This window comes from Sinocyclocheilus grahami, unplaced genomic scaffold (genome assembly GCF_001515645.1).
Source record: "Sinocyclocheilus grahami isolate Dianchi unplaced genomic scaffold, SAMN03320097.WGS_v1.1 scaffold384.1, whole genome shotgun sequence".
NCBI lineage: Eukaryota > Metazoa > Chordata > Actinopteri > Cypriniformes > Cyprinidae > Sinocyclocheilus > Sinocyclocheilus grahami.
This window is the reverse complement of record NW_015505563.1, coordinates 845,564-869,964: the sequence shown is the minus strand read 5'-3', so window position 1 is coordinate 869,964 and position 24,401 is coordinate 845,564. Positions and strand designations below refer to the sequence as shown.

Here is a 24,401-nt window from a genome sequence, read left to right as displayed (position 1 = left end):
CCTTTTCATTTCTACCTTAAAAAAAAAAAAAAAAAAAAAAAAGAGAAATACGGAGGATTAGACACATCCGTGACTTAATTTAACCAGTCATAAAATGTTTGAATTGGAGGTGAATCAAATAAAAAATAAAACTTTTACTATACTAAAAATTACAGTAAGTAAAATATCATCCTGGGTACTTTAACAATTTGCCTCCAACATGTTAAAGATCATGTTGTCAGAAGTTCTAGCAGTCTACACTGTGGAGGAAAGGCAGCATGCAGAAAACAGCAGCCTACCTTGTCTTTTTTCTAATGAAGACGAGCATGGTTCAAATAAAAAGGAACAACAAAAAAGACAATAGAAGGTCAGACAAAAGATAGTAGCATTTTATAGCACCTAAAAGCCTGCTACTGTATTTTGTGCTTGCATCAATTAAGAGGGAGACAAGCAGATGCAGGAAATAAAAGTTTGGAAAGCAGAATTAAAAACAAAAACACTAAACTCCTCCATTTTCAAAATCCCTCTTTATAATTATGACTGATGGTGCTACACCAAATTTCCACAGATGTGTACTTCAAGGACTCTTAAGAAGAAATAAATTCAAATCAACTGCATATACACTACCTTTCAAAAGTTTGGGGTCATTATGATTTTCTATATTCAGCAATGACACTAATTTAATCAAATGACAGTAAAAACAAGTTACAAAATATTTATATTTAAAATAAATTCTGTTCTATTGAGCTTTCACAATATTACAGTTTTGCTGCGTTTTGGATCAAATAAATACAGCCTTGGTGAGCATATACTTTTCAAAACCACCTTGCCAACTCCAAACATTTGAACAGTAGTGTAGATTCAGGAAGTCAAGATTTAGTCTACCTTCTCTTTGCCCTTGCTGGGGCTGGAGTTCTTGGTGGTGGTAGCACACATAGCTTCTTTCTCCACCATCCCCACAAAACGCAGCTCAGATTGAGTGTGGAACGACACCGTGCCCTTGGGCAGCTTTTTGATCCGTACGGCATGGTTCCTTTGGGCTGACAGCATGTCCTGAGAGAGGAAAGAGGGGATTAAAGCTGGTCAATGTAAGACCACAATTACAATTTACATTGGCTTCTGCTTTGTGTACAGTTTAAGCAGTGGACCAATCTAGGTTTTTCAACAGCTGATTCTTATATCCAGTGAACCGGATGACCAACTGATGATAAACAGTCTAATACAGTCCATCACAAAAAAAAGAAAAAAGAAAGCATTTACATAAATTGAGACAAAAACAGGAACACAAAAGTGGTTCAGGTCTGGTGATATCTGGGAACTCACAGGGACAACAGTGAATTCCACTTCATCAGAAATGTGCAGTTGACTCTCTTCCAGAACCTCGCTGAAATGGAAGAACATTCGGGCATCACGGTCCACACACTTAATGAATCCAAAACCATCACGCATGGCAGCTATCACACCCTGCACATGAAGACAAGGAGAGAGACAAAGCCAACATTAGCAAAAAGTAAAACAGCCTTGCAAGCAACCCCAAGGACAAAGCTCTACAGTCGCACCATTTCACGAGTCTCCTTTGTGAAATGGAAGGTGTCAGGGAGGATGTCGATATTTGTTGCTCTCTCCAGTTTGTCCCGACGGTCAGTGGATATATTGAAATGGACATGGTCGCCCTCCAGCAGCGTCACTTTGGCCTTGGTGTCCTTCTCGCCGAATAGCAGCTCTTTGTCAGTGAAATTAATTCTGGCACTGATTCGCCCAGGCAGCGGGTCATTCTGAGAGAGACAAGATGGAGTTTTATTCGATTTAACATGCAAGCAGAATCTATATGGTAATGTTATTGAGACAGTCTTGGAAGATTAATGGAAAGAGCTGATTCACAAACCTGATTCTTGGTGGGGACCTTGGGAATAACCTTGGTGACAGTGCCCTCAAAAGTCTCAATACTGATGTCCTCAAATATAACAGTGCCCTGAGGCAACAGTTTCACATCTGTGGCCACTTCCTTGCCCTATGAAACGCACACAGAAACAACCTCAATACAGCTGTTTGAAACGGCAATGCATCTCATGAATAGTAATTTCACTGTTTGATAGTAAAATCTTTCGTGTCCTATCAGTGAGTATTAGTTACTAACCAAAGACCAATAGAACATCAATACAAATATTTTGCTTTTTAAAAGACATTTCATCAATTGCTCACATTTCTTTCTTTAATGGTGAATTCCACATCATCTCCAGCTTGTAGAGCCTCCAGATCTCCTTTAAACTCACTGTAGTGGAAGAAGATCTCCTTCACAACATCCCCTCGTTCAATGAATCCAAAGGCCTCCTGCAAGACAATTATAGATTTGAAAAGCAAAAATAAATTATATATTTGAAAATATATTTGGGGAAAAAAATGGGCACTCGACTAAAATTCAATATGTAACTTTGAATTTTAGAATTTTACAATCAAAATTTGCAGATAAGTTCCGAATTACAAGTTATTGCAATGTTCAAATGCAAAAATTTGAAAAACTGTTTAACATTATGAATATATGTTGCTAAACACAATTTCCTTTATTGACTATTCTAGCAGAATGTTGAGATAAGAGAAGTCTTTTGCTATTCTCCTTCCCACCAGAGGGCAGGAGATCACTATTCCTTAGTATAGAGTCTACATAAAAACAAAACAAAAAAAAACAGCTACTACAAACTGTTCTTTGAATAAGATCCTTACCTTGGTAGCACAAACAACTCCCTGACATCTTGACTGTTTCTTCTTTACCAATACAATGTTGTGAGCACTAACAGCACCAGTACTGAAACAAATAAACCATTTCAAAAAAAGTTCCTCTTTTGAAATTATACCCATTTCAATCAGACATTAAATCCACTTACTGCTTGTTGGTCTCCATGTAAAAACTGACTTTATCTCCAGTATCTAAAGTGACGTTGCCTTCAACATCGTCAGGGATGTAGGTCAAATAAAACACTTCCTGAGAAGATTCAAACCACAAACACATTCAGAAACAGCAACTGGCACAATCAGTGCCATATAAAGACAAGTTTATGAACCCCAGAACTGTTATTCACTCAGCTTTTCTATTAGTTTGCTAAGTTGTATCTGTCCCAAAATGGTCTCAAAAGGGTGAAACAAGACAAGCAAATGTCTAAAATGTAGGGCTGGGCGATATGGCCAAAAAATGATCTATATATTTTTTTCATATCAGTCGATATCGATAATCATCACGATAAATGTAAATTTTTTTTTTTTCATTCAAGTTTAATGGCTGATTTTTGCTCCAATGTGAAAGTTGTAAAAACCAGATGGTTAATTGTGGTTATCAACTATTCTTTATGGTCAGAACATGACAAACACTTCGTTTTTGAAATTCTATTATATATCTTAATATATAAAAAAATAATTTCTTAGCTCTGCCTGTTCTAGTAATGAGTGATTGTTTCAAATCAAGAGACAAGTTTGTGTTGCCTGATAATATTAATTACATTTTAATTAACATTTTGTCTCTTAGAAATACACATTTGATAGTAGCTTGAGTTAGGATGCAGATGTAGATTTGTGTTCATTATCAAAATCAGTAATATCGGTAAAAATGGTAGCAATCTCATTTTTATACGGTGAAATTGAATTATTGTAGCATACATTTAGATCATGATAATCGCAGTTAAAACCACAAATATAGCACCTCAATACCATGGTAAAAATGTAATATGGCTTGTAGGTATTTGAGAAACAGAAGTCTAAATACATTTATAAATGCATAAATGCTATAGCTTAAATCACAAAAAATATTGTAATTATATTCCATTACTCCTCCTTCAATATATTTAATACATGTCTACGTTAATATAATAAAATTCAACATGAATACCCACATTTCTGACAATACCATGGTGCAGTTTGTGCTACTACAGTAAATCCATGGTAAATGATGGTGATTTGTAGATTAAAAAGTCTTCTGACTGTATCGTTGCGCAGTGTTTCTGCTGTTTCATCTGCGTGTAAACAGTCATTTGTGTTCCTCGCTGAATTCAAGCTCTTCACACTGGATCTCACAGCGCTGTTCAGTGTCGCGTCAGCGAGTGAACACATCTGCTCTAGTGAAGCTCGCACTGCTCTTTGAACTTTGATCCGAGTGGATAAACGCTCTGAGTGGCGCACTTCAAATGACTAGCGCGCTTTCGTTCAGCCTTTGCCGCATTATAACAAACATTTATCAAACTCTTGTTATCGTTTATCGAGAAAATCTATATTGTGCGATAAATATCGTTATCGATTTATCGCCCAGCCCTACTAAAATGTATAGGAAACTCTGCAAATGAGAATAAATGACACTCACTCCATTCCTCTCATAACACACACTGCCAGTGGGCACTTGTCCAGGTGCGGACTTCCCGTCCAAGTGAGAAGGAATAGCTGACACTACCTGAAAAAAGGGGACATGCAAATAGACAAGACGGGGTTAGAGGCTGCATTGGTGAGAGACAAGATCAACTAACCATGTTTAAATGCTAAAGAGAAAGTCCCTGAACACAGATGCGCAACATGTTCTGAACTAAAGACAGATTTTAAAAAATCATTAAAAGAAACATTCATATTTGACTTATACATCGGAGTTCAAGGAACCAGTCAAAAAATATTTTTTAAGTACATGAATGACACTTCATATTGAGAACAAATCAAGATTTGTTTCTCTCATAACTGTATATTAAATGAAGATGAAAAGTTCTCCCAACAAGACCACAAAACACAAAGACAATCAAGCTCATTGTGAACCCACATAAAAGCAAAGCATTAGCATCAGGTCGGTCAATAGGATTTCTACGTAACTCTTAATAGAAACTAGTGATTTATGCATTTTCCAAGTCAATATGGATTAAAAATGAGCTCGAAACTCCAACAATGATGGACATTAATGGGACAAGGACAATAAAACACGAAAGTAAAATGTGTTCCTTAACTGGATGAATAAAACCATGCAGCACAGTTAAAGGAGAGGCGTGCAAGTCAGGCCCCACCTGCCCAGAAATTCGCTCTTCTGGCAACATTTCTGCCTTGATTTTTACCAGCTTCACCGCAACTGGTTTGCCAGTGCGTCTATCAGACGACACCTCAAACTCCACATCGTCTGAAAAATGGCAGAACAGACAAAACATGGAAGTCAGTTCCCGCATTAAGATATTATTATGTATTTTTTTTTTATATCAAGATTCCTATTAGGTCTTGTCATTTTTGGAATGTTTTTACTGGTGACTTGTATACTGCAATTAATTTTAATAATTGTTGTATTTTGTCCATAACCTTCCCTAAAGAAGCACCAACTCTCAAGTATGAGATGGTTAAAGTGGAGATAAGAGTCTCAGCTTTCAGTAACAAAAAAAGGCATTAGATTGGGCAGGTTTAATTAATTTCCTTGAAACAATTAAAGCAGTGTTTTAGAAATTTGAAATGGCACAATTCAAAATGCTGGTTCAATGACTTGTCTGGATCAGAAACATTCAATTTGTTGGTAATAAAGCTAGACCAAAAAGGTTATCATCAAAAGGCTAAATACGTAATTTTTTTAGTTACACTATTCAGCCCTAGTTCCTGCTATTTCCCCCACCTCATTTGGCTCATACCTCCGATCTTTAGCTCTTGCAGGTTGCCGTTGTACTGAGAGCAGTGAAAGAAGAGGCGGGCCTGTCTCTCAGAGCACTGAATGAAGCCATATGATGCTAGCAGCTTTTCAACCACTCCCGTCTCACGAATTCCCATGCCCGTTCCATTGGCAAAGCCACCATGACCATTATTATGCAGCAGACTGGGGTCAAAACTCATCTATGGGAAAATAAGACATAGGATGAGTTAAAAATACACTTGCTCAGTTTTCGAACTTTAGCATTCTCCACACATCCGACTGCTTCACAACAGATCAGAACACAAGTGTGGGAAATGGTAAAATGGGATGAAATAGGATTTTAAATACTGCAAGTATCTGCAACTACGAAAAAGAACAATTTAAAGGGGAACACTGTCCCAGTAATTTGTTGTGGCATGTATGTTTAAGTTTCTCTTCTCCCTTTGGTCAGCTTAAACTAGTTGCCTGATCAAGTAGATCCAAATGACCAGGATAAATCTGCTGTATCTGCACAATACCCAAGAAAACAAATGCAAGTATTATCGGTTTCATATTAAACCTAGAAAGTAAAATTGAAATTCATGCTTTTAATCCACTTCACACTGACTTAGTTATATATTAGAGTATACACGCAAACAAAATCGTCAACACAAAGTTAAAACTTAAGTCTTTGTGTAGAACTTCACCCATAAATTAAGTGAACTGTACGTGAACGGTTGGGCAAGCATGCGGTCAAAAGTTAGACAATCGAAAACAGATTTTATTGACCCAAAAACCCCTGTATAGTCAAAAGCTTTACAACTCCTAACTTAAAGCATGCGGATACAGTGTCAAGTATTCTTTGCCAGTGAGGACATCAAGCCGGCACAGACTGTCCCATCATGCCCACTTACGGATCGCTGATATAAGGGGGTCCGCTTTTGCTTTTTGCCCCCTGATGCACGAGAGACATGGCATGAGACTGAAGCGGAGCGGGGGATTGACTGGCTTGAGGTGGAAGGGGTGGGGGCAGCAACAGGGGTATCAGAGGCCTCCATCTTCAGGTGAAGGTAAGGGGTGGTAGGACACTGAAGGCAATAAGGGGAGGAGTGGATATTTAAACAAAATAAAAACACTACCTAAATGAAGGATCACCAAACAGGAAGAACCAAGAGATGGCATCAAAAACAACCCTTCTGAGAAGTTCAATTCTGTTAAAAAAAATATATATATATATAAAAAAAAAACCTCACTGCAAGAAATGAAACATGTCAAAGAGGCCATCACACCACTATGATGATCTACATGGGGTAAAAAATAAATAAATAAATAAAAGAGCAGACTGACCAAAACACACTTCTTATGCCTTTCGTTAAGGTTCTAGTAATTACTAGCAGGTAGCTGGGAATATGTAATTTGAAATGCGAAAGAAGAGCTTCCAGGAAGAAATCTAAACAATAGAAACTATGAAAACCCTAAACCAATCAGATGTGTGCCTCTGGGTCAAATGTCCAGAATTGACAATTTTTTTAAAAACGTCTGGCAGCTAATTTACAGGAACATTAAAAGCCATAAAAGCAACAAACAATTCTGGCTAAGTAAGTCTAAAAGTAGTGATATGGCAAGTATGCTTGCATTTTCTTTGAATAAAAGCATCCATAGAACGATTAAAGTAAATGACACATGGGAAAGTCAATATACTCAACCAACAAATGACCATATCCATTACAACAGCTGTACTATTTCTACAGTTCACCAATATTATCTTTACACTGTGGTACATTCCAATGTCAGTGCATCACATCATTTAACTTTTACTGCTCTACTCAAGTTGAATCTTACATTTAAGTGATGGGTTGGAATAAATTGTGAAATGTGTTTTGCATTTTGAATTAAAGCATGTGAATGACTGGAATGCTTCATTTGCAAACAACCATCTGTGAATCAAATAATTTTATCAGAACACACTTAGTGTGAACATGCCTTAAAACATAGTTCACTCAAAAATGAAAGTTCTGTCTTTGTTTACTCATCTTAATTGTCATTCCAAACCATAAAATTGACTCTTTTGAGGAACACACAAGACGACAATGTATGGACAAAAAAACCCCCCTTCAAATTATCTTTGTTCCACATAAGGTTTTTTTGGGTGAACTATTCCTTTTACTCTAATGGTGCTTTTCCACTGTGTGGTACGGCTCGGCTTGCGCTTCCACTGCAGTTTAGTATCGCTTTAGAGTGGGCGGGATTATTCACGTCATTATAGTTGCGCCGCCTCTACTGCCACGACTCCTGAAAAACGTTTTCATTCCGCGTAGCCCCATCAAGCTCTCGCTGGATCCCCTCCTCTGCGATCAACGAGAGGAACGTCTGTACTTCCTCAACAGACAACGAAACAGCCACTTTTTGGTTGTTAAAAAAAAGGTGTGCTCATTCAAAACAGTTGCGTTCGATCCTTCGCTGGCTGTGCTGATTTAAATCTAGCGGTTCTGTTGTGTTTGTGGTGCAAGTTCAGTGACGCAGGTAGTGACGATTCTCTCCGGCCAATCCGTGATAAGCAGGGTTTACACGTCACGTTTTGGTAAAAAGGTACGGTTCACTTGGAACCTCAACCGAGGTACCCAGTGGAAAACCCCCCAAAAGTGAACCGTACCGAGCCATACCATGCAGTGGAAAAGCGCCATTATTCCCCACCCTTGCTAGGAGACATGCTCAAGGAAAATCAGAATGTGTTAGTTTGATGAAACGACTGGGAATGGCACTACTAAACTACGCGATAACAACAAATGGTTAATGACACAGACTCTGACCAGCCTCGACCACTAGGCCATTACATCGAAACACATACAGGCCTTTACACACCCATAAATGCTTTGATTCACTCAGCGCCAGACAACAAAGCCTAATATCCATTTACTGCCAATCACACATGGTTCAACAGCAGCTGACTGAACAAACAAATCTACGCTTAGCTACTATAGAGGAAATATCATTACTTTGCCTCTCCACCTCTCGTTGCTGCTCGTCCCTATGGCAAGTGATCGAGGCCAGCCTCTAAGCCTGGTGATCAGGATGATGGAGTAAAGGAACAGCTCAGAGAGGGGCGACAGTGGGTGTTTAATGAACGAGTCGAGTTTGTAAGAGTGGGGGACAGTGGGGTGGAGAGCGGATGGCAGGGCACTTACAGATTGGCCGTAGGGTGACAGGCTGAGCCCGACGGGTGAGGTGCTGTTCAGGTCAGCGCTAACGAACGCTGCAGGTGGCGACGCCGGCAAGGTAAACTCGACAAAACCTTTCCAGGGACTACCCATAATTCTCCCATACACAGTGGCCAAATCTACTACACCTGGGATTGATCGGATTAAGCAGTGTTCTGAGTAAAGATTTTATTTTTAAGTCAGCCGTTGTGTTGCAGTTCCTCCCTTCCCTCTCCCCTCTCCTTTTGGTTACACACCCAACAAAACACCTCAGGATTTCTGCAAAGGTGAAGAAAGGAGGGAAGGGGTGGTGAAAAATTGGGGGAGAGGCAACAAGAACAACCAGTGAACAAAGCAGCACAGTAAGGTCAGTCGAGGGCTGTGGGTGTGTTGGGGTGAGGACCCTACAGACAACATGCAAGTGTGCCTCATCTGCACACAAAGTTGGGTCAAGGACTACTAAATTCTTCTCAGCAGGCTTAAGTAATTATGAACCCTTTCTCTCAGGAAAACACATCTGGACTAGTGCAAAGCGTGCTAAAGGGCAACTACAATTCCGTCATGAGGTCACAAACTTGATCAAGTTAAATTTTCCTTCTGCTACATCAAATTAAAGTTCTGTACTTGAGTAAACAATGAGTGAATTAAAGTGGTGCTAGATATCAATGTTCACATTTTGAAAACAAAAAAGATTTCTATTTCAGATAAATGCTGTTCTTCTGAACTTTCTATTCATCAAAGAAACCTGAAAAAATTATATTTAATTCTAAATTTCAACAACATAATAAATTATTTTTGAGCAGCAAATCAGAATATTAGAATGGATCATGTGACTGGAGTAATTATGCTAAAAATATAGCTTTGAAATCACAGGAATAAATTACATATTAAAATATATTTCAAAATGTTACTGTTGTTGCTGTATTTTGGATTTTAAAAAATGCAGGATTGAAAGAATTTCACATTTCTTGTTTGAATGAAGGCTAAATATAAATAAAAGTTGAACATTAATTTATTTGTGCTGGGTTTTTTTTTCTAAAATATTATATGGTTTTATATGAGGTGTCAGAGACTTGGCAAATTCATTTTTCATAAGTTTGTATGCACAGACATCTGTTATGGCGTTCTTGGCAGTTTTCACGAGGCTTTTTTAAAATAGTGTTCATATCGATATCGGAATTATATCGTATCGACGGAAATTAAGAAATATATCGTGATATAAATTTTTGCCATATCGTCCAGCCCTAACACACACACACACCAATATAAGAGTTAACAATTAATCCCATTAGCCACATTCATTTATTGTGGGTTAAAACACTATGTTACGCTCCTGTTGATACACAGGCCTAAAAATAAAGTTTCCTCAGCAGCCTCGCACACAGAAGAGCAGCTGACTGAACGCACACATGAGGATCAACAAGTCTCAGCGTGAACCAGCAGTTGGCTGAGTATTTATGGAATATTCAATTCAAGCGGTCAACAACTGCAGATATCCAGCATGCCAATCATTCAGTTCCCTCTGGTCTATTACACATGAGATGGGAGGATCGAAAAGCTTAATATATAGGCCAGTTCGTTACTTGCTCTGATGGACCAAGCACAGACTTAAAATGGATGGAGACAATCTCTTACTAACCAGCCAATTTCATTTCACAAGTCGCAAGATTTTTGTTCCACATTGTGCTGTACATCCAATTGTAACATTAAAAAAAATAGGATGGGGACTTGGTTGTTAACTGGATTTGGAGATGTGCGTTGCACCCAGAAGTGGGGGCAGATAAACTGTTCTCAATTAGATCTATAATTTGCATTTAAAAAAACAGACAGGGTGAATTTTCAGTTCATGTCGACTTCCAAAAAAATAAAAAAATAAAATAAAAGTGGAGAACAGGACAACTTCTGTCTATAACCTCTAAGTCAGAAAACAAACAGTACCAGATCAACCTTGAGAGCACTTATTGTGTGCCTTGCTTATTTACAACCTCATGGTTTCAGTGAGAATTAAAGGGATAATTCAACCAAAAAATGTGTTACATTTATGACAATAGTATGTTTTATGGAATTTAGTAACATCAAAGATTTTTTAACAGAATGAAGGTCTTAATCCTAACCGTCAATGAGATAGTATGAATTAATTCGCAAAAATGAAAACCGGTTAATACAAACTGCCATGAAAGTGTAATGGAATTTTCATCTCTGGCTAAACTAACCGATTGAAAATGGGATAAAAACATTTCTTATTGTAAATATATAACATGAACGGAAGAGGAAAAGCTGTGGAAAAACAAGAGATCTGAGCCCGCCTACAGCGCACACGCTTATAGACCTAAGCGCTTGACGTCGACACCCCCGAGCGCGTGCTGCTCAAATATACAAATCACAAACCGCAAAGTATATTAAGACCACTGTTCTTCGTTCACTAGTTACGCTTTGTTAAAAAGCGAAACTGCAGATTTCTACAGCATACATAAATGACAATATGAGGACATGAAACTAAGTGACGCAAGCAGCGCTTGAGCAACATCTGGAGCTCATCCAGAGACAACATCACAAGCAATGCCTTTTCAGACAACTCCGACACATGCTTCTCCTGAGCATATTAGAAAACGTACTGGAAGGAAGAATCCCAACAAATGGTTAAAGTAGAATCTAGGGAGTTTCAAATCCAAATGAGAGAAAACGACCGTTTTGACCAAAGTATTTTCATCAGTTGTTCAATCTCAACTGGAAAATCGTGGAAATGGCTTTCGTAGGAAATTTTTTTATTTCTTTTTTTTACCAAAATTGCTCTTACAAAAAGCAATTTCTTTTGTGAGAGAAAATTCTGCAGCAGAGTTTAAGCTGAAACATTTGCATTCACTACTAAATTACTTTTATTGATTTTAAATAACGTACTTTCCCAAGCGTGCAAAATTACCATAATCTCCAAATTCCATGATATTTCCAGGTTATTATGACCATGGGAAAACTGGTTTTTAGTAAGAACTCGTTTGGAACGCAAGTCAACTATTTTCCTGTCCTGAGAAAACAGGGTTTAGTTGTTTAGCTCAATTTACTATGCGTCGATAAAACGGGATAGATAGTGATCCAGCCGGGCTTAAAATAAATCACTCAGCCCGACAACAAAGGCACACGGCGGCGGCTGTCGGGTCACGTTGGGCCGCCTCTGCCGCGCTGGAGCCTCGACTAGGCGCTTCATTTCTTGATAAGTGACCTTTACAAAATATCTCCCATGACGGATGTGTCAGATTAATAAGTTAGTTTATTATTGTTTAAAACGACTCTTCGCCAGTAACGGTGCTTTAAGCGCTGGCTAACATGCTAAACCGCTAGAGCACACGCAGAGGAAACACTGCCCCCACCCTAAACCGTTTAACTGTTCAAAAACAAGCAGGAATACTCAAGAGAGTGGTATAAACGCAAACGTCGGAGGCTTAAACGTCCATATAGCCGTGTAAGAGTTATGTGGCATCACAAAATTGATTAAATATAAAAGAAAAACTCACCCCAACAGCTTTCAGCACGGTCACCAGCGCCGCCATAAGCAGCACGGCACATTACGTAGTGAGGAGCGATGCGAACTCTCGCGATATTATAACAGTGCCATGTAAACTGTGGGGGACACGCCACTGGGTCAGAGGTCACAATTAAGTAACTCATTTACGTTACTCTGTAAAGTACAGCTAACTTCCCTCTATATTTCCACCATGATAAATGTTATTTTAGATACTGTCATGAGTCATTACACTATGCTTGTACTATTTTTCTTACATGTACCTTGTTAGTACCCATAAAACCATGGTTTTCCACAATACCTGTACATTTATCAAAATATGGTATTACCACATGGCTGATCACCGTAAGTAATAAGTGTCTTTCGAAAAAAATGTGCCCATCTAATATCAGAGAACAAAGTTACAATACAAAGTATGATCTGTGCCCTTGAGTAATGCACTTACCTATAATTCGTGAAAAATAGTCTTGGTGGCCAATTTTATTAGAAAATAATAAATATTATTGTCAGACTTAATCAATAGCTTTTGATAAAAATATGAAACATGTTTACAGTTTCAAGCAGGTCTTAAAAAGGTAACAGTAACATGGTCACAATGAAAGAGGCAGTGCTTTCTACTGTATATCAAGCTGTACAGAGAGAACAAAAAAGAGAGATGCAAATAACACAATGTACTCTGCACACTGATATGTTTTCTTTTGTTTAATCCAAAATTGTACCTAATGTAAATCAAAATAAAAAGAACAAGTATGATCACATTATGAGAATATGATTCTTGTAACAACATGAATCAAAAGGCACTTGCCATGGCAGTCTTTTCCAGCTGAGGGACAGAAGTGTGGATGTAACACTGACTGTTGAAAAATGCAGTCTATGGTAAGAATCCACCATCTTTCATGTTCAGGTTTAGTGAATGGTCCTTTGATTGCTCAGTACTATAGTATTCTCCTTAAATGAGCCAATAAAACACAAAACAGCCCAGCATCACCCAATGGCTCGCCCAGTTTAGCTCTGACCACTTTTGAATGGTGTGACTGGCCATGTAACCCTGTGTGGAAACAAAATACTGTGTGATAAAGCAATTCTAACTAATTGAATTGAATTTTTTTTTTAGAAGTAGACTATTTATATTACAATAAAACTGTATATGTTTAAATTGCATGTGCATATGAAAATGCTCACTTCCTCAGCATGCATGTTGTCCATTTCAGAGTCAAACAGTGATCCCAGATATGTCAGATGGAATATTGACAATGCACTGAAGAACATGTTAACACCATACACCCACAGCATCTACAACAGGGGGAAAACAACATCTCAATATTAAAAGTATATCTAAGAAATTTCAGTGAAAAATTGGTGAACTACAGATCTCATACTGCACAAATGTTTTTGATAATGAATATAGCTGATTCTGCAGTGCTAGACTGATCACCTTCTTATTTTGGTGATGGCAGTCATTTGGGCAGCGCTTTGACAGTATACAAGCACTGAAAATAGCTGCCAACCGCTTTCTCAGAACTGCAAGATGAAACAAAGACAAGGCCAGTGATGTGACATCTATTATAGGTGTTAGAATTTACTACCTACTGAAATGTGTGCCATGATGACTGTATGCATTAGTATTAATATATTTTCATTTTTTTTTAAATCCAATGAATTAACTGATTCTATCAAAGCTATTTTATTTTTATTGATGGAAAGCATGCATGTATAAACTAAAATTACTGTTTACCATGCTCAACATAAGTGATGAATCCCAAAGACAACAGCACGGCCCCCAGATGAAAGCTGAGACCCTGCCAAACAATGCATAATTAATTAATACAAGAAAATATACTACCATTCTAAGGTTTAAGGTCAGTAACAAAACTTTTATTCAGCAAGGATACATTAAATCGATGAAAAGTGACTGTAAACACATTTATAATGTTACAAAAGATTTCCATTTAAAATAAATGCCGTTCTTTCTCCATTCTATTCGTCAAAGAATCTTGAAAAAAAAAACATATCATGGTTTCTACAAAAATATTAAGCAGTTGTTTTCAACACTGATAATAATAAGAAATGTTTCTTGAGCCCCGATTTAGCATATTAGAATAATAATGTGACACTGAAACTTTGCCATCACAAGAATGAATTACATTTTCAACATTAAAATAGAAAACAGTCATTTTAAATTGTAATAATATTTCAACAATATTAGCATTACTGTATTTTTGATCAAATAAATGCAGCCTTGGTGTACATAAGATCTCTTTAAAAAAAAAAAAACATCTTTTTTTTAAAAACTATATTTTCAGTACTAGTGTAAATCAATTTAGACTCAATATCCTACATTAACCACCAGAGGTCTCTACTCAACTACAATACCTTGAATTAGGCATCGGTCACTGATATTTGTCTTAGTTCAGTGGTAGATTACCGTTCTGTGATGTACTATATATTTACGCACTAATTGAAAAAAAATAAAATATCACAAAATACTAAAGGTGTTTGATTGCAGACTTTTTGCTAATTTCTGCCAGAATTAGCCACACAATTGCTCCCATCCCTACAACCATACGTCCTTTCTCCTAAACCCACCCTCCTCAGACATGTCAGTGAACCCAAACAGATTCACATTCACAGTATGTTTTTGACTGGCTAAACAACCACAGGTCACCCTAACACGGATATTTTGATGCATGGATACATAAAAATACTTCCAGCTGCTATTCTGATATACTGATATTCCTAAAGGTCAAACTGGTAATACAGCATGAATGATTTTATCTTAGCTACACACTTACAGTTAGAACCTAACAAGCACAGCTACAACAGCTTCCTAAGGTGACGAGGCATAAGCTGCCAGGGTAGGCAGCTGTGATTGAATTATCTATCTACACCAGCTGTAGACAGCCGTTTAAATCCGGGTCATGGTGTTCTGAGATAAGAAACCATCTTCATCCAAGATGTCATGTTACAGGGAAACTGTTTTCTGGATCAGGTGTTTTCACCCTTACACAAACTCAAATCTGTTTAAACAGATGGAACCTGATTCTGTGCCAACAAACCTTGGAAAAATGTTAATAACCAGAGGGCTGGAAATCATACTTACATGTAACAACGCACTGGCAGTGTAGGTCACCAAGATGGCGGGAAAAGTGCCAAGTTTGAGTGCACTTTTAAAGACGTCTGTATGTTAAAATGTACAGGGAACATTTATATGAATGCACAACATATATATGCATCAATAACCTGAATAAATATACATACATGCGTTAAGCCACTTAGACATGGGCAGATTCCAAGAGGTAACAACTTCCACCATAGACCTCGGCAATTCCACATTCATAGGTTTAGCTACTGTAATATCCCTTTGAATGAGAAAATACGTCACAGTAGGTCTCAACAATGCTGTTATTTAACAACAAAAGAGAAAAAGCATGAGTATGCACCATTTGATGTGGTCTTTGTGCTCAGAGAATCCAGCTCCAGCCATCACAGTGGTTGTTTCACTCAAGTAGCTGACAAAATAATTGCTGAAGTGGAAGGACACTGCATTTTCATAAGCGTGAAGCCACCTGAGGACAAAAGGCCAATAAAAACAATATTAAACACAAAATGAAATAAACATTCAAGCTAGCCATTTCATTTCCTCTGGATATGGAATCCCAATGGAGGAAGAGCAGCTCACCTACGAGGAAGTCCGTCACCGTAGATGGGAATGAAGTATGGAAAGAGATAAGGAGCGATACAGTTGGAAATAACCAGGCACATCTGACTCCTCAGAAAGCTCAGAGCAATCTTTCCAAACCAGCCAACGCTCTGCAGGAGATAGTAGGACAGTTACTGTATAGCAAGCTCTCTGCTGATGGAAACATGCTCAGAACCAATCAAGATTATCTTCTCTTCAAAGAAAACAATTATTTTTCCCATTTAACATTTAGCATGAAAAACACTTTATTTTAATGTCAATATCTGCATATGCTTATAAAGACACTTTCTGAAGACTGCTTTGAAACAATAAGGATTGGAAAAAGCACTATATGAACACACTGGCTTAAGCTGACTGTTTTTGGACACAGAGGGTAAGTAACTACAATTTAAATGATATAGCACCTCAAACAGTGTTTTCAAAATACATCACATATATTTATACCATTTTAAAGTTTGGGGTAAGTCTCACATAGGCTGCATTTATTTTGAAAAATAAATATAGTAAAACAAGAATCAAATTATTATTACAATTATTAAAATAAAATTTATATTTATAATTTAAAATAACTGTTTTCTATTTTAATATATTTTAAAATTTAATTTTTCTTGTAATGGCAAAGCTACATTTTTTAATTTTCAGTCACATGATCCTTCACAAATCATTATAATATGCTGATTTAGTGATCAAGAAACATTTATTATTATTAATGTTGAAAACAGTTGTGCTGCTTAATATTTTTATTGGAAATGTAATGCTTTTTTAATGAATAAAAGAACAATATAGTTCAAATATATTTTTGTTATCTAAATACATTTACTGTCATCTTTAAACAATTTAATGAATTCTTGCTGAATTAAAGCATTAATATCTGTCAAAAATATATAAAATAAATTGTACATATAAATAAAATGTTCACATAATGTATACAAAAAGAGCACAGAAGTGAAATAGCATTAAAAAAAACAATAAATAATTTATAATAAATGCAAAAAACAAAAAACAAAAAAAAGACAATAAAACTAGGAAAGGAATTTTTTTGTATTTACCATTTTGCGTCCATTAATTGCATCTGTGTAGCGGGCAAAACTGATCCATGGCCCAAAGATAACAGTTCCCGCAAAGCAGAGGTATCCCATGAACTCCAGCGGGGAGGGAAAAGAGGACAAAGCGCCTCGATCAAGGTCAAAAGCCAGAGAGATGGCCTTCATGGCCACCACCATCTGAGAGCCTGGACACAACCGAAACAGTCCGTATGGGACATGTGACAACATAATGAGTGTCATTTGATGAAAATTATGTGACATGAAATAAAATACTTTGATAAAAACAAAAACATCAATAAAATATTAAAATGCATAATAATTCAGTGAAGACACACCTCTCATTTTATGCCAGGTCTCTGCGTCTATCATATGTAGCTCCCTGCAATAAAAATGAACAAAATATGTGACCGCTTGTGATTGTGCATCCTAATGAGTTTTTACAATTCCAACCAGTTTTCTATGTTCATTAGGCCCTATCTATAAAATGCAGTCATGTGGAAGTGGATGACAGACCCCATCAGCATGTAAATGAGGATGACGACGGAAAGGAAGACTCCTCTGCTGCTGGAGTTTATGCTGAGAAGCAGGATGAGGTAGCAAAGGAGGCACAGGATAATCACCCACATCATGTGCAGCTCAAAGAACACGTACAACACGTACAGGCCGCCCGCCAGCGAGCTCAGATGCTTCACATGACACGAGACACCTGTCAAAAAGAGAGACAGCATTAGCCTGCCGCATCAAGACTCAACAGATGGACCCATTCACCAACATGAGTTGGATATAACAAGATCAAGTGTGAAGATTTTCGCTACAATACACATAGCTGTGAAACAGATGACAAAAAGCATTGATGTTAGCCATGAAAGAACCAACTGGGTCATGTTCCCATCCTTTGGGAGAAGACTGTGTCAGTTAAACAGGTGTTTGAGAGCTGGTGTTTTGCATGATAGACTCACTTAGTCTACAGATGACCCGACACAGCAGGCAGACGAGCAGAAGCTGCCAGACCTGCTCTAAACCCTGCTGGGCGGCGGGCAGCACACAGCCCTCTGCTAGAGCCTGCAGGAACTCCACACGCCCGAAGGAATCCATCGGAATGTCCCTGGAATGCCGCTACACACAAACAGGATCTAGAGAGGAATAACAGAGCATTATTTTATTGCATGATTATTGGATAGGTTTATCACAGGGCTCAACAATAAGCACAGCCCGGGGCTAATGTGAGACTATTTCTGGCCAGTTGATGGAAATGTCACCGAAGCTAATCTGCCAGTGCTGCATTATCACAAAATCTTATATTTGTTCAACTTTTTTTAATCAGAAATTTTGTATGCCTTGCACAGAATACATAAGATTTTTGGTTATGCTGTAATTTTTGTTGCAAATGTGTTGATTTAAAATTTAGATTTTAAGGAATAAATTATTAAAATAGTCAACAGTTATTTTAAATAGCTAATTGTTGTTTGATCAAATAAATAAATTGTGTTTACGAATATGTCATATTATAATTAATATTACTTATGTGATTCGTTTATTTACCTATTATTGAATACTGTACATATTTAATATTATAATATTATTTATTTTTTATTATTTGTAGTGTTTTATTTATTATTTTGCTTCTAAGCTAATTAAAAAATAATAATTTGGCACATAAAAAAAAATCTATTGGCAGTGAAAGTAAATATTGAACTACTGGTCCAACTAGGCAGGCAGGGGAAAAAATCTTCTTGCAAAACCTTGGTGTTCAGTCTATATGCTACATGTTATTGCTAGGACAGAGCATTCTGGAATGATATTCTCCTGAGTCCTGCATGAAAAGCGGGCCAGTCGGAGTGTGTTCATGTAACTAGCCCTTCATTCCTAAACAGAGGTTATATAATGCTGCTCTATGATATGAGCATGAGACGAGCTTTACCTCTACTACATCACATCTGATTTAAGGGCAGTTCGGTTCTACAAGTTTGATCGTATATCACATGAATGGTGTTTTGTTGCGGTTTCTGCCTCTTATACACATGTAGCTATTGCATCGTGCAAAAAAACTAATATTCATAATCAAGATTCAGGAACTAGAGACCGAGTTCAAAGAGCTGTTGCATGATATTAAACCCAGCTAGATTGCTAGATTACGAAGGAAGAGCTCACTGCTTCACTTCCACGCGATTCTTACCGATCTCCAGGAGCACACAAGTATCCTCCTGCGCTACAACCGCACACCCGGAAGTAGGATGAGACTTTTTCCAGTAAAACGTGTCGTCCTGCTCATCCAGGTGTCCTTTCCATTCCGTTAGCACGACCATAAACATCTGTAAGACTCATCAGTGGAGAAACGCCACCGCTGTCGTGTAAATGAACCAGGAGTTCAACCAAACATGACTCCAGCGAGCTGCGTTCCCTGTTCACTTCCTCCGCAGAGCCGGTGGAGGTGCTGGAGTGCCTGTGATTTGTAATGGGAATGCACTGATAATGCATTCAATGCCATCCCTTTTCTGTTTTCCTTTTTCATTTACGATCAAACCCATTCAAAAGTCATTTGCAGGCCTTGATTCCAATTGCGCTTCTTCTCTTTTCTTTTTCCAGCCTGTTTTCCTCTGCATCCTAAAGATGAAATGACTCAGATTTCATTTATTATCTAGTGGAATTGGATTGCTCATTGTTTTTGCTTATTGGAGAAAGTCAGTTTATGTACTATATATCGGGGAGGCTGGCGCTAGGGCTGTCTCTCAATATAGGCCGAAAGTTTGGAGTCCACATTTACTTTAGCCGTGGTTCTATGTTGGTTTCAAGCTACATCTAAAATGCTTTTCAATTTTTAAATTATATCCTATAAACTAACATTCCAATATCAACATATCTTTGTACTACTACTATGTCAGTTGTTTTAGACTGTATTATTTTTTTTTTTTTTTTGTGGTGGGCCAGTCATGTCAAAATAATAGTACCTAATAGCCTAAAGAAACATATAAGACTGTTTATTATATTATTACATTATATTTTACTGCTGCAGTCTCAATCTAAAGGTATTCAAAACAAAAAGGTGGAGGTGGGGTACACATACTTTTCACACCTAAGTAGGCCTTTATACATTTTCAGTTCCAATTGTTTCAAAGTTACATTAGTTTGAACTGGTATTTTCACGTAAGCGATAAATAGGCTCTTGCAAACAGAAATCCCGTTCGCCTGAGGACCATAGCAACAGCTGGCTCACGTGGTATCCAAAAAAGAGCATGTATGTATTTACCATATATTGGCTACATTTGTTTTGAGGCGGTGTGTCTCCTGCTATGGTTGATTTCGGGTTGTACTGTGACTCTCACTGTGAGACACAGGAACACCATGACACTTGTTTCCATGGTAATTGTTCATATGACACTGGACAAGCTCAGTCTAAATTTAGTTCCTATATACGAGACTGCTGTCTCTCATTCCCTGGAAACCTTTTGTAAATGTCATTGGCTGCACTGTCAGTTGAAAGCACCGTCATAAAATGCAAAGATTCTTGACTATTTGATCTTGATGAAAATCAGTTGGGTGGTTAGATGCAAGTAGGGATCAAATAATAGGCTGATTGAGTCATATGTGAATATAACCGAGGGAATTCAGATGGTGATCACGGCAGAATGCACAGGAACAATGAGAAGAAGATGGTAAGGTGCATTTCACTCACCTCAGAAAATAAAATCTCTCCATAAAGGCTGATGAGCAGTGAGCAACGCCCCATAATCTATTTACTATTGTCAATAAACAAACAATCAGAAAGAGCAGTCAAATCAAGTCAAGATACATTTCTAATTGCACAAAATGATGAAGCAATTAGACACCAAATATGCCCTCCAGCTGAGAAAAAGTACTTACAGCTACTGTGCGCTGGATGTCACACTTCTCACTGCAAAAGCCTTTGGCCTTTAAAACGTTATTAGCTAGACGTCTTATTATTTTAATGTGGAAACATGTTTCCACTTACATTTCCACTTGTATTTTTAACTTGTTTTGTTCTAATTTTATTTTATTGCTTGGTATTTTATTTTCTTAATTGTATGTAGGCTAACTGGTTGGTGTTTTGTTAATTCGGATAATAATATTGTGGAATTTTATCTTGTGCCACTTTGTAATCTGTGCACTTGTTATTCTGTGTACAAGATCCAATAAATAATCAACGACAGACTTTTCCCAATCATTTTGTTTGCTTAAAATCCATCCTACAAGCTTGCATTAAAGGAATAGTTCACTCAAAAGCTAAAATTACTGATAAAATACTGATTAAAAATTAAAACGGTTATCCTCTCACATCAAAATCAAACAACATATTTGTTTAGAGTTGTTTTGAACTTTATAAAACAACAGCATTTTTACTTGTAAGATCTTGATCTGTGCATATTTCTCTCCTGATACAGACTAGATACGAGACTGGAGAAAGCAATATTATGATAGAAGATGTTGCTTCAAGCTAAAATGGCATTAGAATACCATTAATAATAATATTGATAAAGGTATTTTAACCAGAAGCAACCGTTTGAATTTAAAGGGACGTTGTTTTGAACTTTATAAAACAACAGCATTTTTACTTGTAAGATCTTGATCTGTGCATATTTCTCTCCTGATACAGACTAGATACGAGACTGGAGAAAGCAATATTATGATAGAAGATGTTGCTTCAAGCTAAAATGGCATTAGAATACCATTAATAATAATATTGATAAAGGTATTTTAACCAGAAGCAACAGTTTGAATTTAAAGGGACAGTTCACCCAAAAATTAAAATTCTGTCATTACTCACCCTCATGTCGTTCCAAACCCGTAAGACCTCCGTTCGTCTTAGAAACTCAAATTAAGATATTTTTTTGATGGAATCTGAGAGCTCTCTGACCCACCCATAGACGGCAAGGATATTACCACGATCAACGCACAGAAACGTAGCAAGGACATTGGTAAAATAGTCCATGTGACATCAGGGGTTCAACTGCAATTTTAGGAAGCTACGAGAATACTTTGTGTGCCCAAAGTAAACATTAATAACATTCTCCTCCCCGAGTCACCGTTTTCCGCCATTTTGGAGAGTACCCCAGAGTAATCAACAGACAGCGTGCGCATGCTAAACGTAAACAATGCTGATTATGTTGATTACGTTCTGGGGTAGGCCTACTCTCCAAAATGACAGAGAGAGCTCTCAGATTCCATCAAAAATATCTTAATTTGTGTTCCGAAGATGAACGAAGGTCTTACGGGTTTGAAACGACATGAGGGTGAGTAATTAATGACAGAATTTTTATTTTTGGGTGAATTAACCCTTTAAAAATATCTTGTTGAATTTATTACAAACATGCAGCTTTTCACTTCACAAGATGTTAATTGATGGACTGGAGTCCTGTGGATTATTGTGATGTTTTTATTAGTTTATTTGAACTCAAATTCTGACGGCACCCATTCACTGCAGAGGATCCATGGGTGAGCAAGTGATATAATAATTTAATAATAATAATTTAACAATTTATGCATTTAGCACACACTTTTATCCAAAGCAATTTACAGTGCATTCAGGCTATACATTTTGTTTACCAGTATGTGTGTTCCCTGTTATTTCCCTGATATAATGCTACATTTCTCCAAATCTGTTCAGATGAAGAAACAATCTACATCTGAATGGTCAAAGGGTGACTACATTTCAACTATTTCTTTAATCTGCGACTTTAATTTCAGCTTGCCTGGACCAACTCTTTCCTTGCAGTTCTGCAGATATACACATCTGGGGATTTGAGCTAAGGTTCGTTTCCAGCAGCTAAACCCACGTGCCCTTCCCCCACTATAACCCATATGAGACAGGTACCGGCCTTGATGAATTAGGCCCTGAATCGCAGCTCCATCCTGAACCTCCGCAATCTGGAACGCATGCGAGAGCCTAACGTGACGTGAATGACACACATCAGCTGAGCAGGGTGAAAAATTAATTACAAACCAATGTGTTTGCCAGCCAGTGGGATGAGTTTGCCTCATACAGATGTGAGATGGGAATGTATTGGGCATGCTGGGTAATTAAATTAACTGCGCTGTGCCGCCCTTGGAGGGAGGACGTGGCTTAAAGCCCTGGGGGTGGCCGACAGAGTTCTGCTTATTGCCTCTCTGCCCTCCAGAGAGATGAGAGGTGCCCTTATTTACGAGCAGTTTGGCTCAATAATAGAGGAGAGCTAGAATTGATCACATCTGTCTGGGTCAAAAGGTCTCTGTTGATTTGAAATGTAGCACACAAGAGAACCAACTTTGTTCAATAAAATACAATAGTGCAGAAAAGAAACCAATGAACATGAAATCTGCATAAATATTTATTTATTCTACAATATTCACTGCAAACTCACCTGATAATTGTGTATAAATGGACAAAGCATCATCCACACTTTACGGATCAATCTGTCCCTAAAGAATATTAGGTTGAGCCACAAAACCACAATTACACATTTGGTTCGCCACGTTCCTCCTCCCCCATTTTCCTCCCCCAATCCATTCTCCATCTTGTCCATTTCACATACCTCCAGGCTCCTTACATGTATCCCATCCCCCCCAAAAAGCGATGAGAGGAACAGAAATTTTATATAAAGCAATGTGATTGTGTTGTGCTGATGAAGACTGGTCAATATCTACAAGCGTCAGGTTTAAGATTGTATCTGGTTGTTGAATGAATCTTCATATAATAGCTTGTAAACTGCGATGTCTTCGTTGCAGGTTGTGACACGTTAAAGATCCTCTTCCTCTCCATCGACTGACCTCTCGCTTGGATATAAATCTTCAGAGGAGTTCAGCTACAGGCTTGAGTTATGTCTGCGCCTGCGTCTCTCATGCAGAAATAGTAAGAAATTTTAACATGAGCGGCGAAAAATTCAGATGAATTGTGAGCATATTTATCTCTATATCACTTAATTCCAAGGCCAACCAGATCTTTTAGTTTTAGAATGATTTTGAGCTGTGGGCCTTCTAATTATAAATGCAGTTAAGACATTTAACTATGAACTGAATGTGAAATCCAATCTATTTCACTTTTTTGCTTTGCTGGCTAAATTTATTGCAACTTAAATTGATAAACTCTTGCATGTTAACTGGAGTGTGCTTGCATGAGATTTATCCTCAGGCTATTTTTTCCTGGAGAATCTCCTCCTCCTCTGAGATAGGGAAAAGCTGAGTTTTCATTAAGATTGCTGTGGAATTTTCTTCACAACAGGGCTCCATATTTTCTCATTGCTGGAAGCATAATGAATTTACATGAGATTTGAATGAGTTAATGAATTTTCTCAACAACACCTCCCATGGGTTTGTGGGGACCCTGTGGATTCATGTATGACAACTGTGTATTTTATCACTTATG

At 37.6% G+C, this 24,401-nt stretch overlaps 2 protein-coding genes across 6 annotated transcripts in view; both read right to left on the bottom strand.

Annotated features, from left to right (window-relative positions):
• The window catches only part of LOC107549999 (cold shock domain-containing protein E1-like), a 14,921-nt gene extending 5,868 nt beyond the window's left edge, over positions 1-9,053 (bottom strand). Inside the window, exons 1-12 of one of the 5 annotated variants that reach the window (XM_016231213.1) lie at positions 8,770-9,053; positions 5,607-5,805; positions 4,947-5,113; positions 4,325-4,411; positions 2,862-2,959; positions 2,701-2,782; positions 2,182-2,310; positions 1,865-1,990; positions 1,539-1,754; positions 1,303-1,443; positions 865-1,032; positions 279-290 (exon numbers count right to left, since the gene is read on the bottom strand). In XM_016231213.1, the coding sequence (XP_016086699.1) occupies positions 279-290; positions 865-1,032; positions 1,303-1,443; positions 1,539-1,754; positions 1,865-1,990; positions 2,182-2,310; positions 2,701-2,782; positions 2,862-2,959; positions 4,325-4,411; positions 4,947-5,113; positions 5,607-5,805; positions 8,770-8,895 (1,551 nt within the window). In that variant the 5' untranslated portion in view covers positions 8,896-9,053. Of the gene's footprint in view, positions 1-278; positions 291-864; positions 1,033-1,302; positions 1,444-1,538; positions 1,755-1,864; positions 1,991-2,181; positions 2,311-2,700; positions 2,783-2,861; positions 2,960-4,324; positions 4,412-4,946; positions 5,114-5,606; positions 5,806-6,498; positions 6,700-8,769 lie in introns of those variants that run through there. The other 4 variants (XM_016231212.1, XM_016231209.1, XM_016231208.1 and 1 more) reach the window with 4 other exon arrangements.
• Positions 9,054-12,882: 3,829 nt separating this feature from the next.
• LOC107549961 (protein-serine O-palmitoleoyltransferase porcupine-like) lies at positions 12,883-19,470 on the bottom strand. Its single transcript, XM_016231144.1, has 13 exons — positions 19,221-19,470; positions 18,004-18,177; positions 17,558-17,750; positions 17,380-17,423; positions 17,048-17,229; positions 15,978-16,108; positions 15,739-15,864; positions 15,557-15,657; positions 15,399-15,475; positions 14,034-14,097; positions 13,734-13,819; positions 13,481-13,591; positions 12,883-13,346 (listed from the first exon to the last, which is right to left on the bottom strand). The coding sequence occupies exons 2-13, from the start codon at positions 18,137-18,139 to the stop codon at positions 13,248-13,250; spliced, it is 1,350 nt and encodes a 449-aa protein (XP_016086630.1). The 5' UTR covers positions 18,140-18,177; positions 19,221-19,470; the 3' UTR covers positions 12,883-13,247.
• Positions 19,471-24,401: the final 4,931 nt, after the last annotated feature.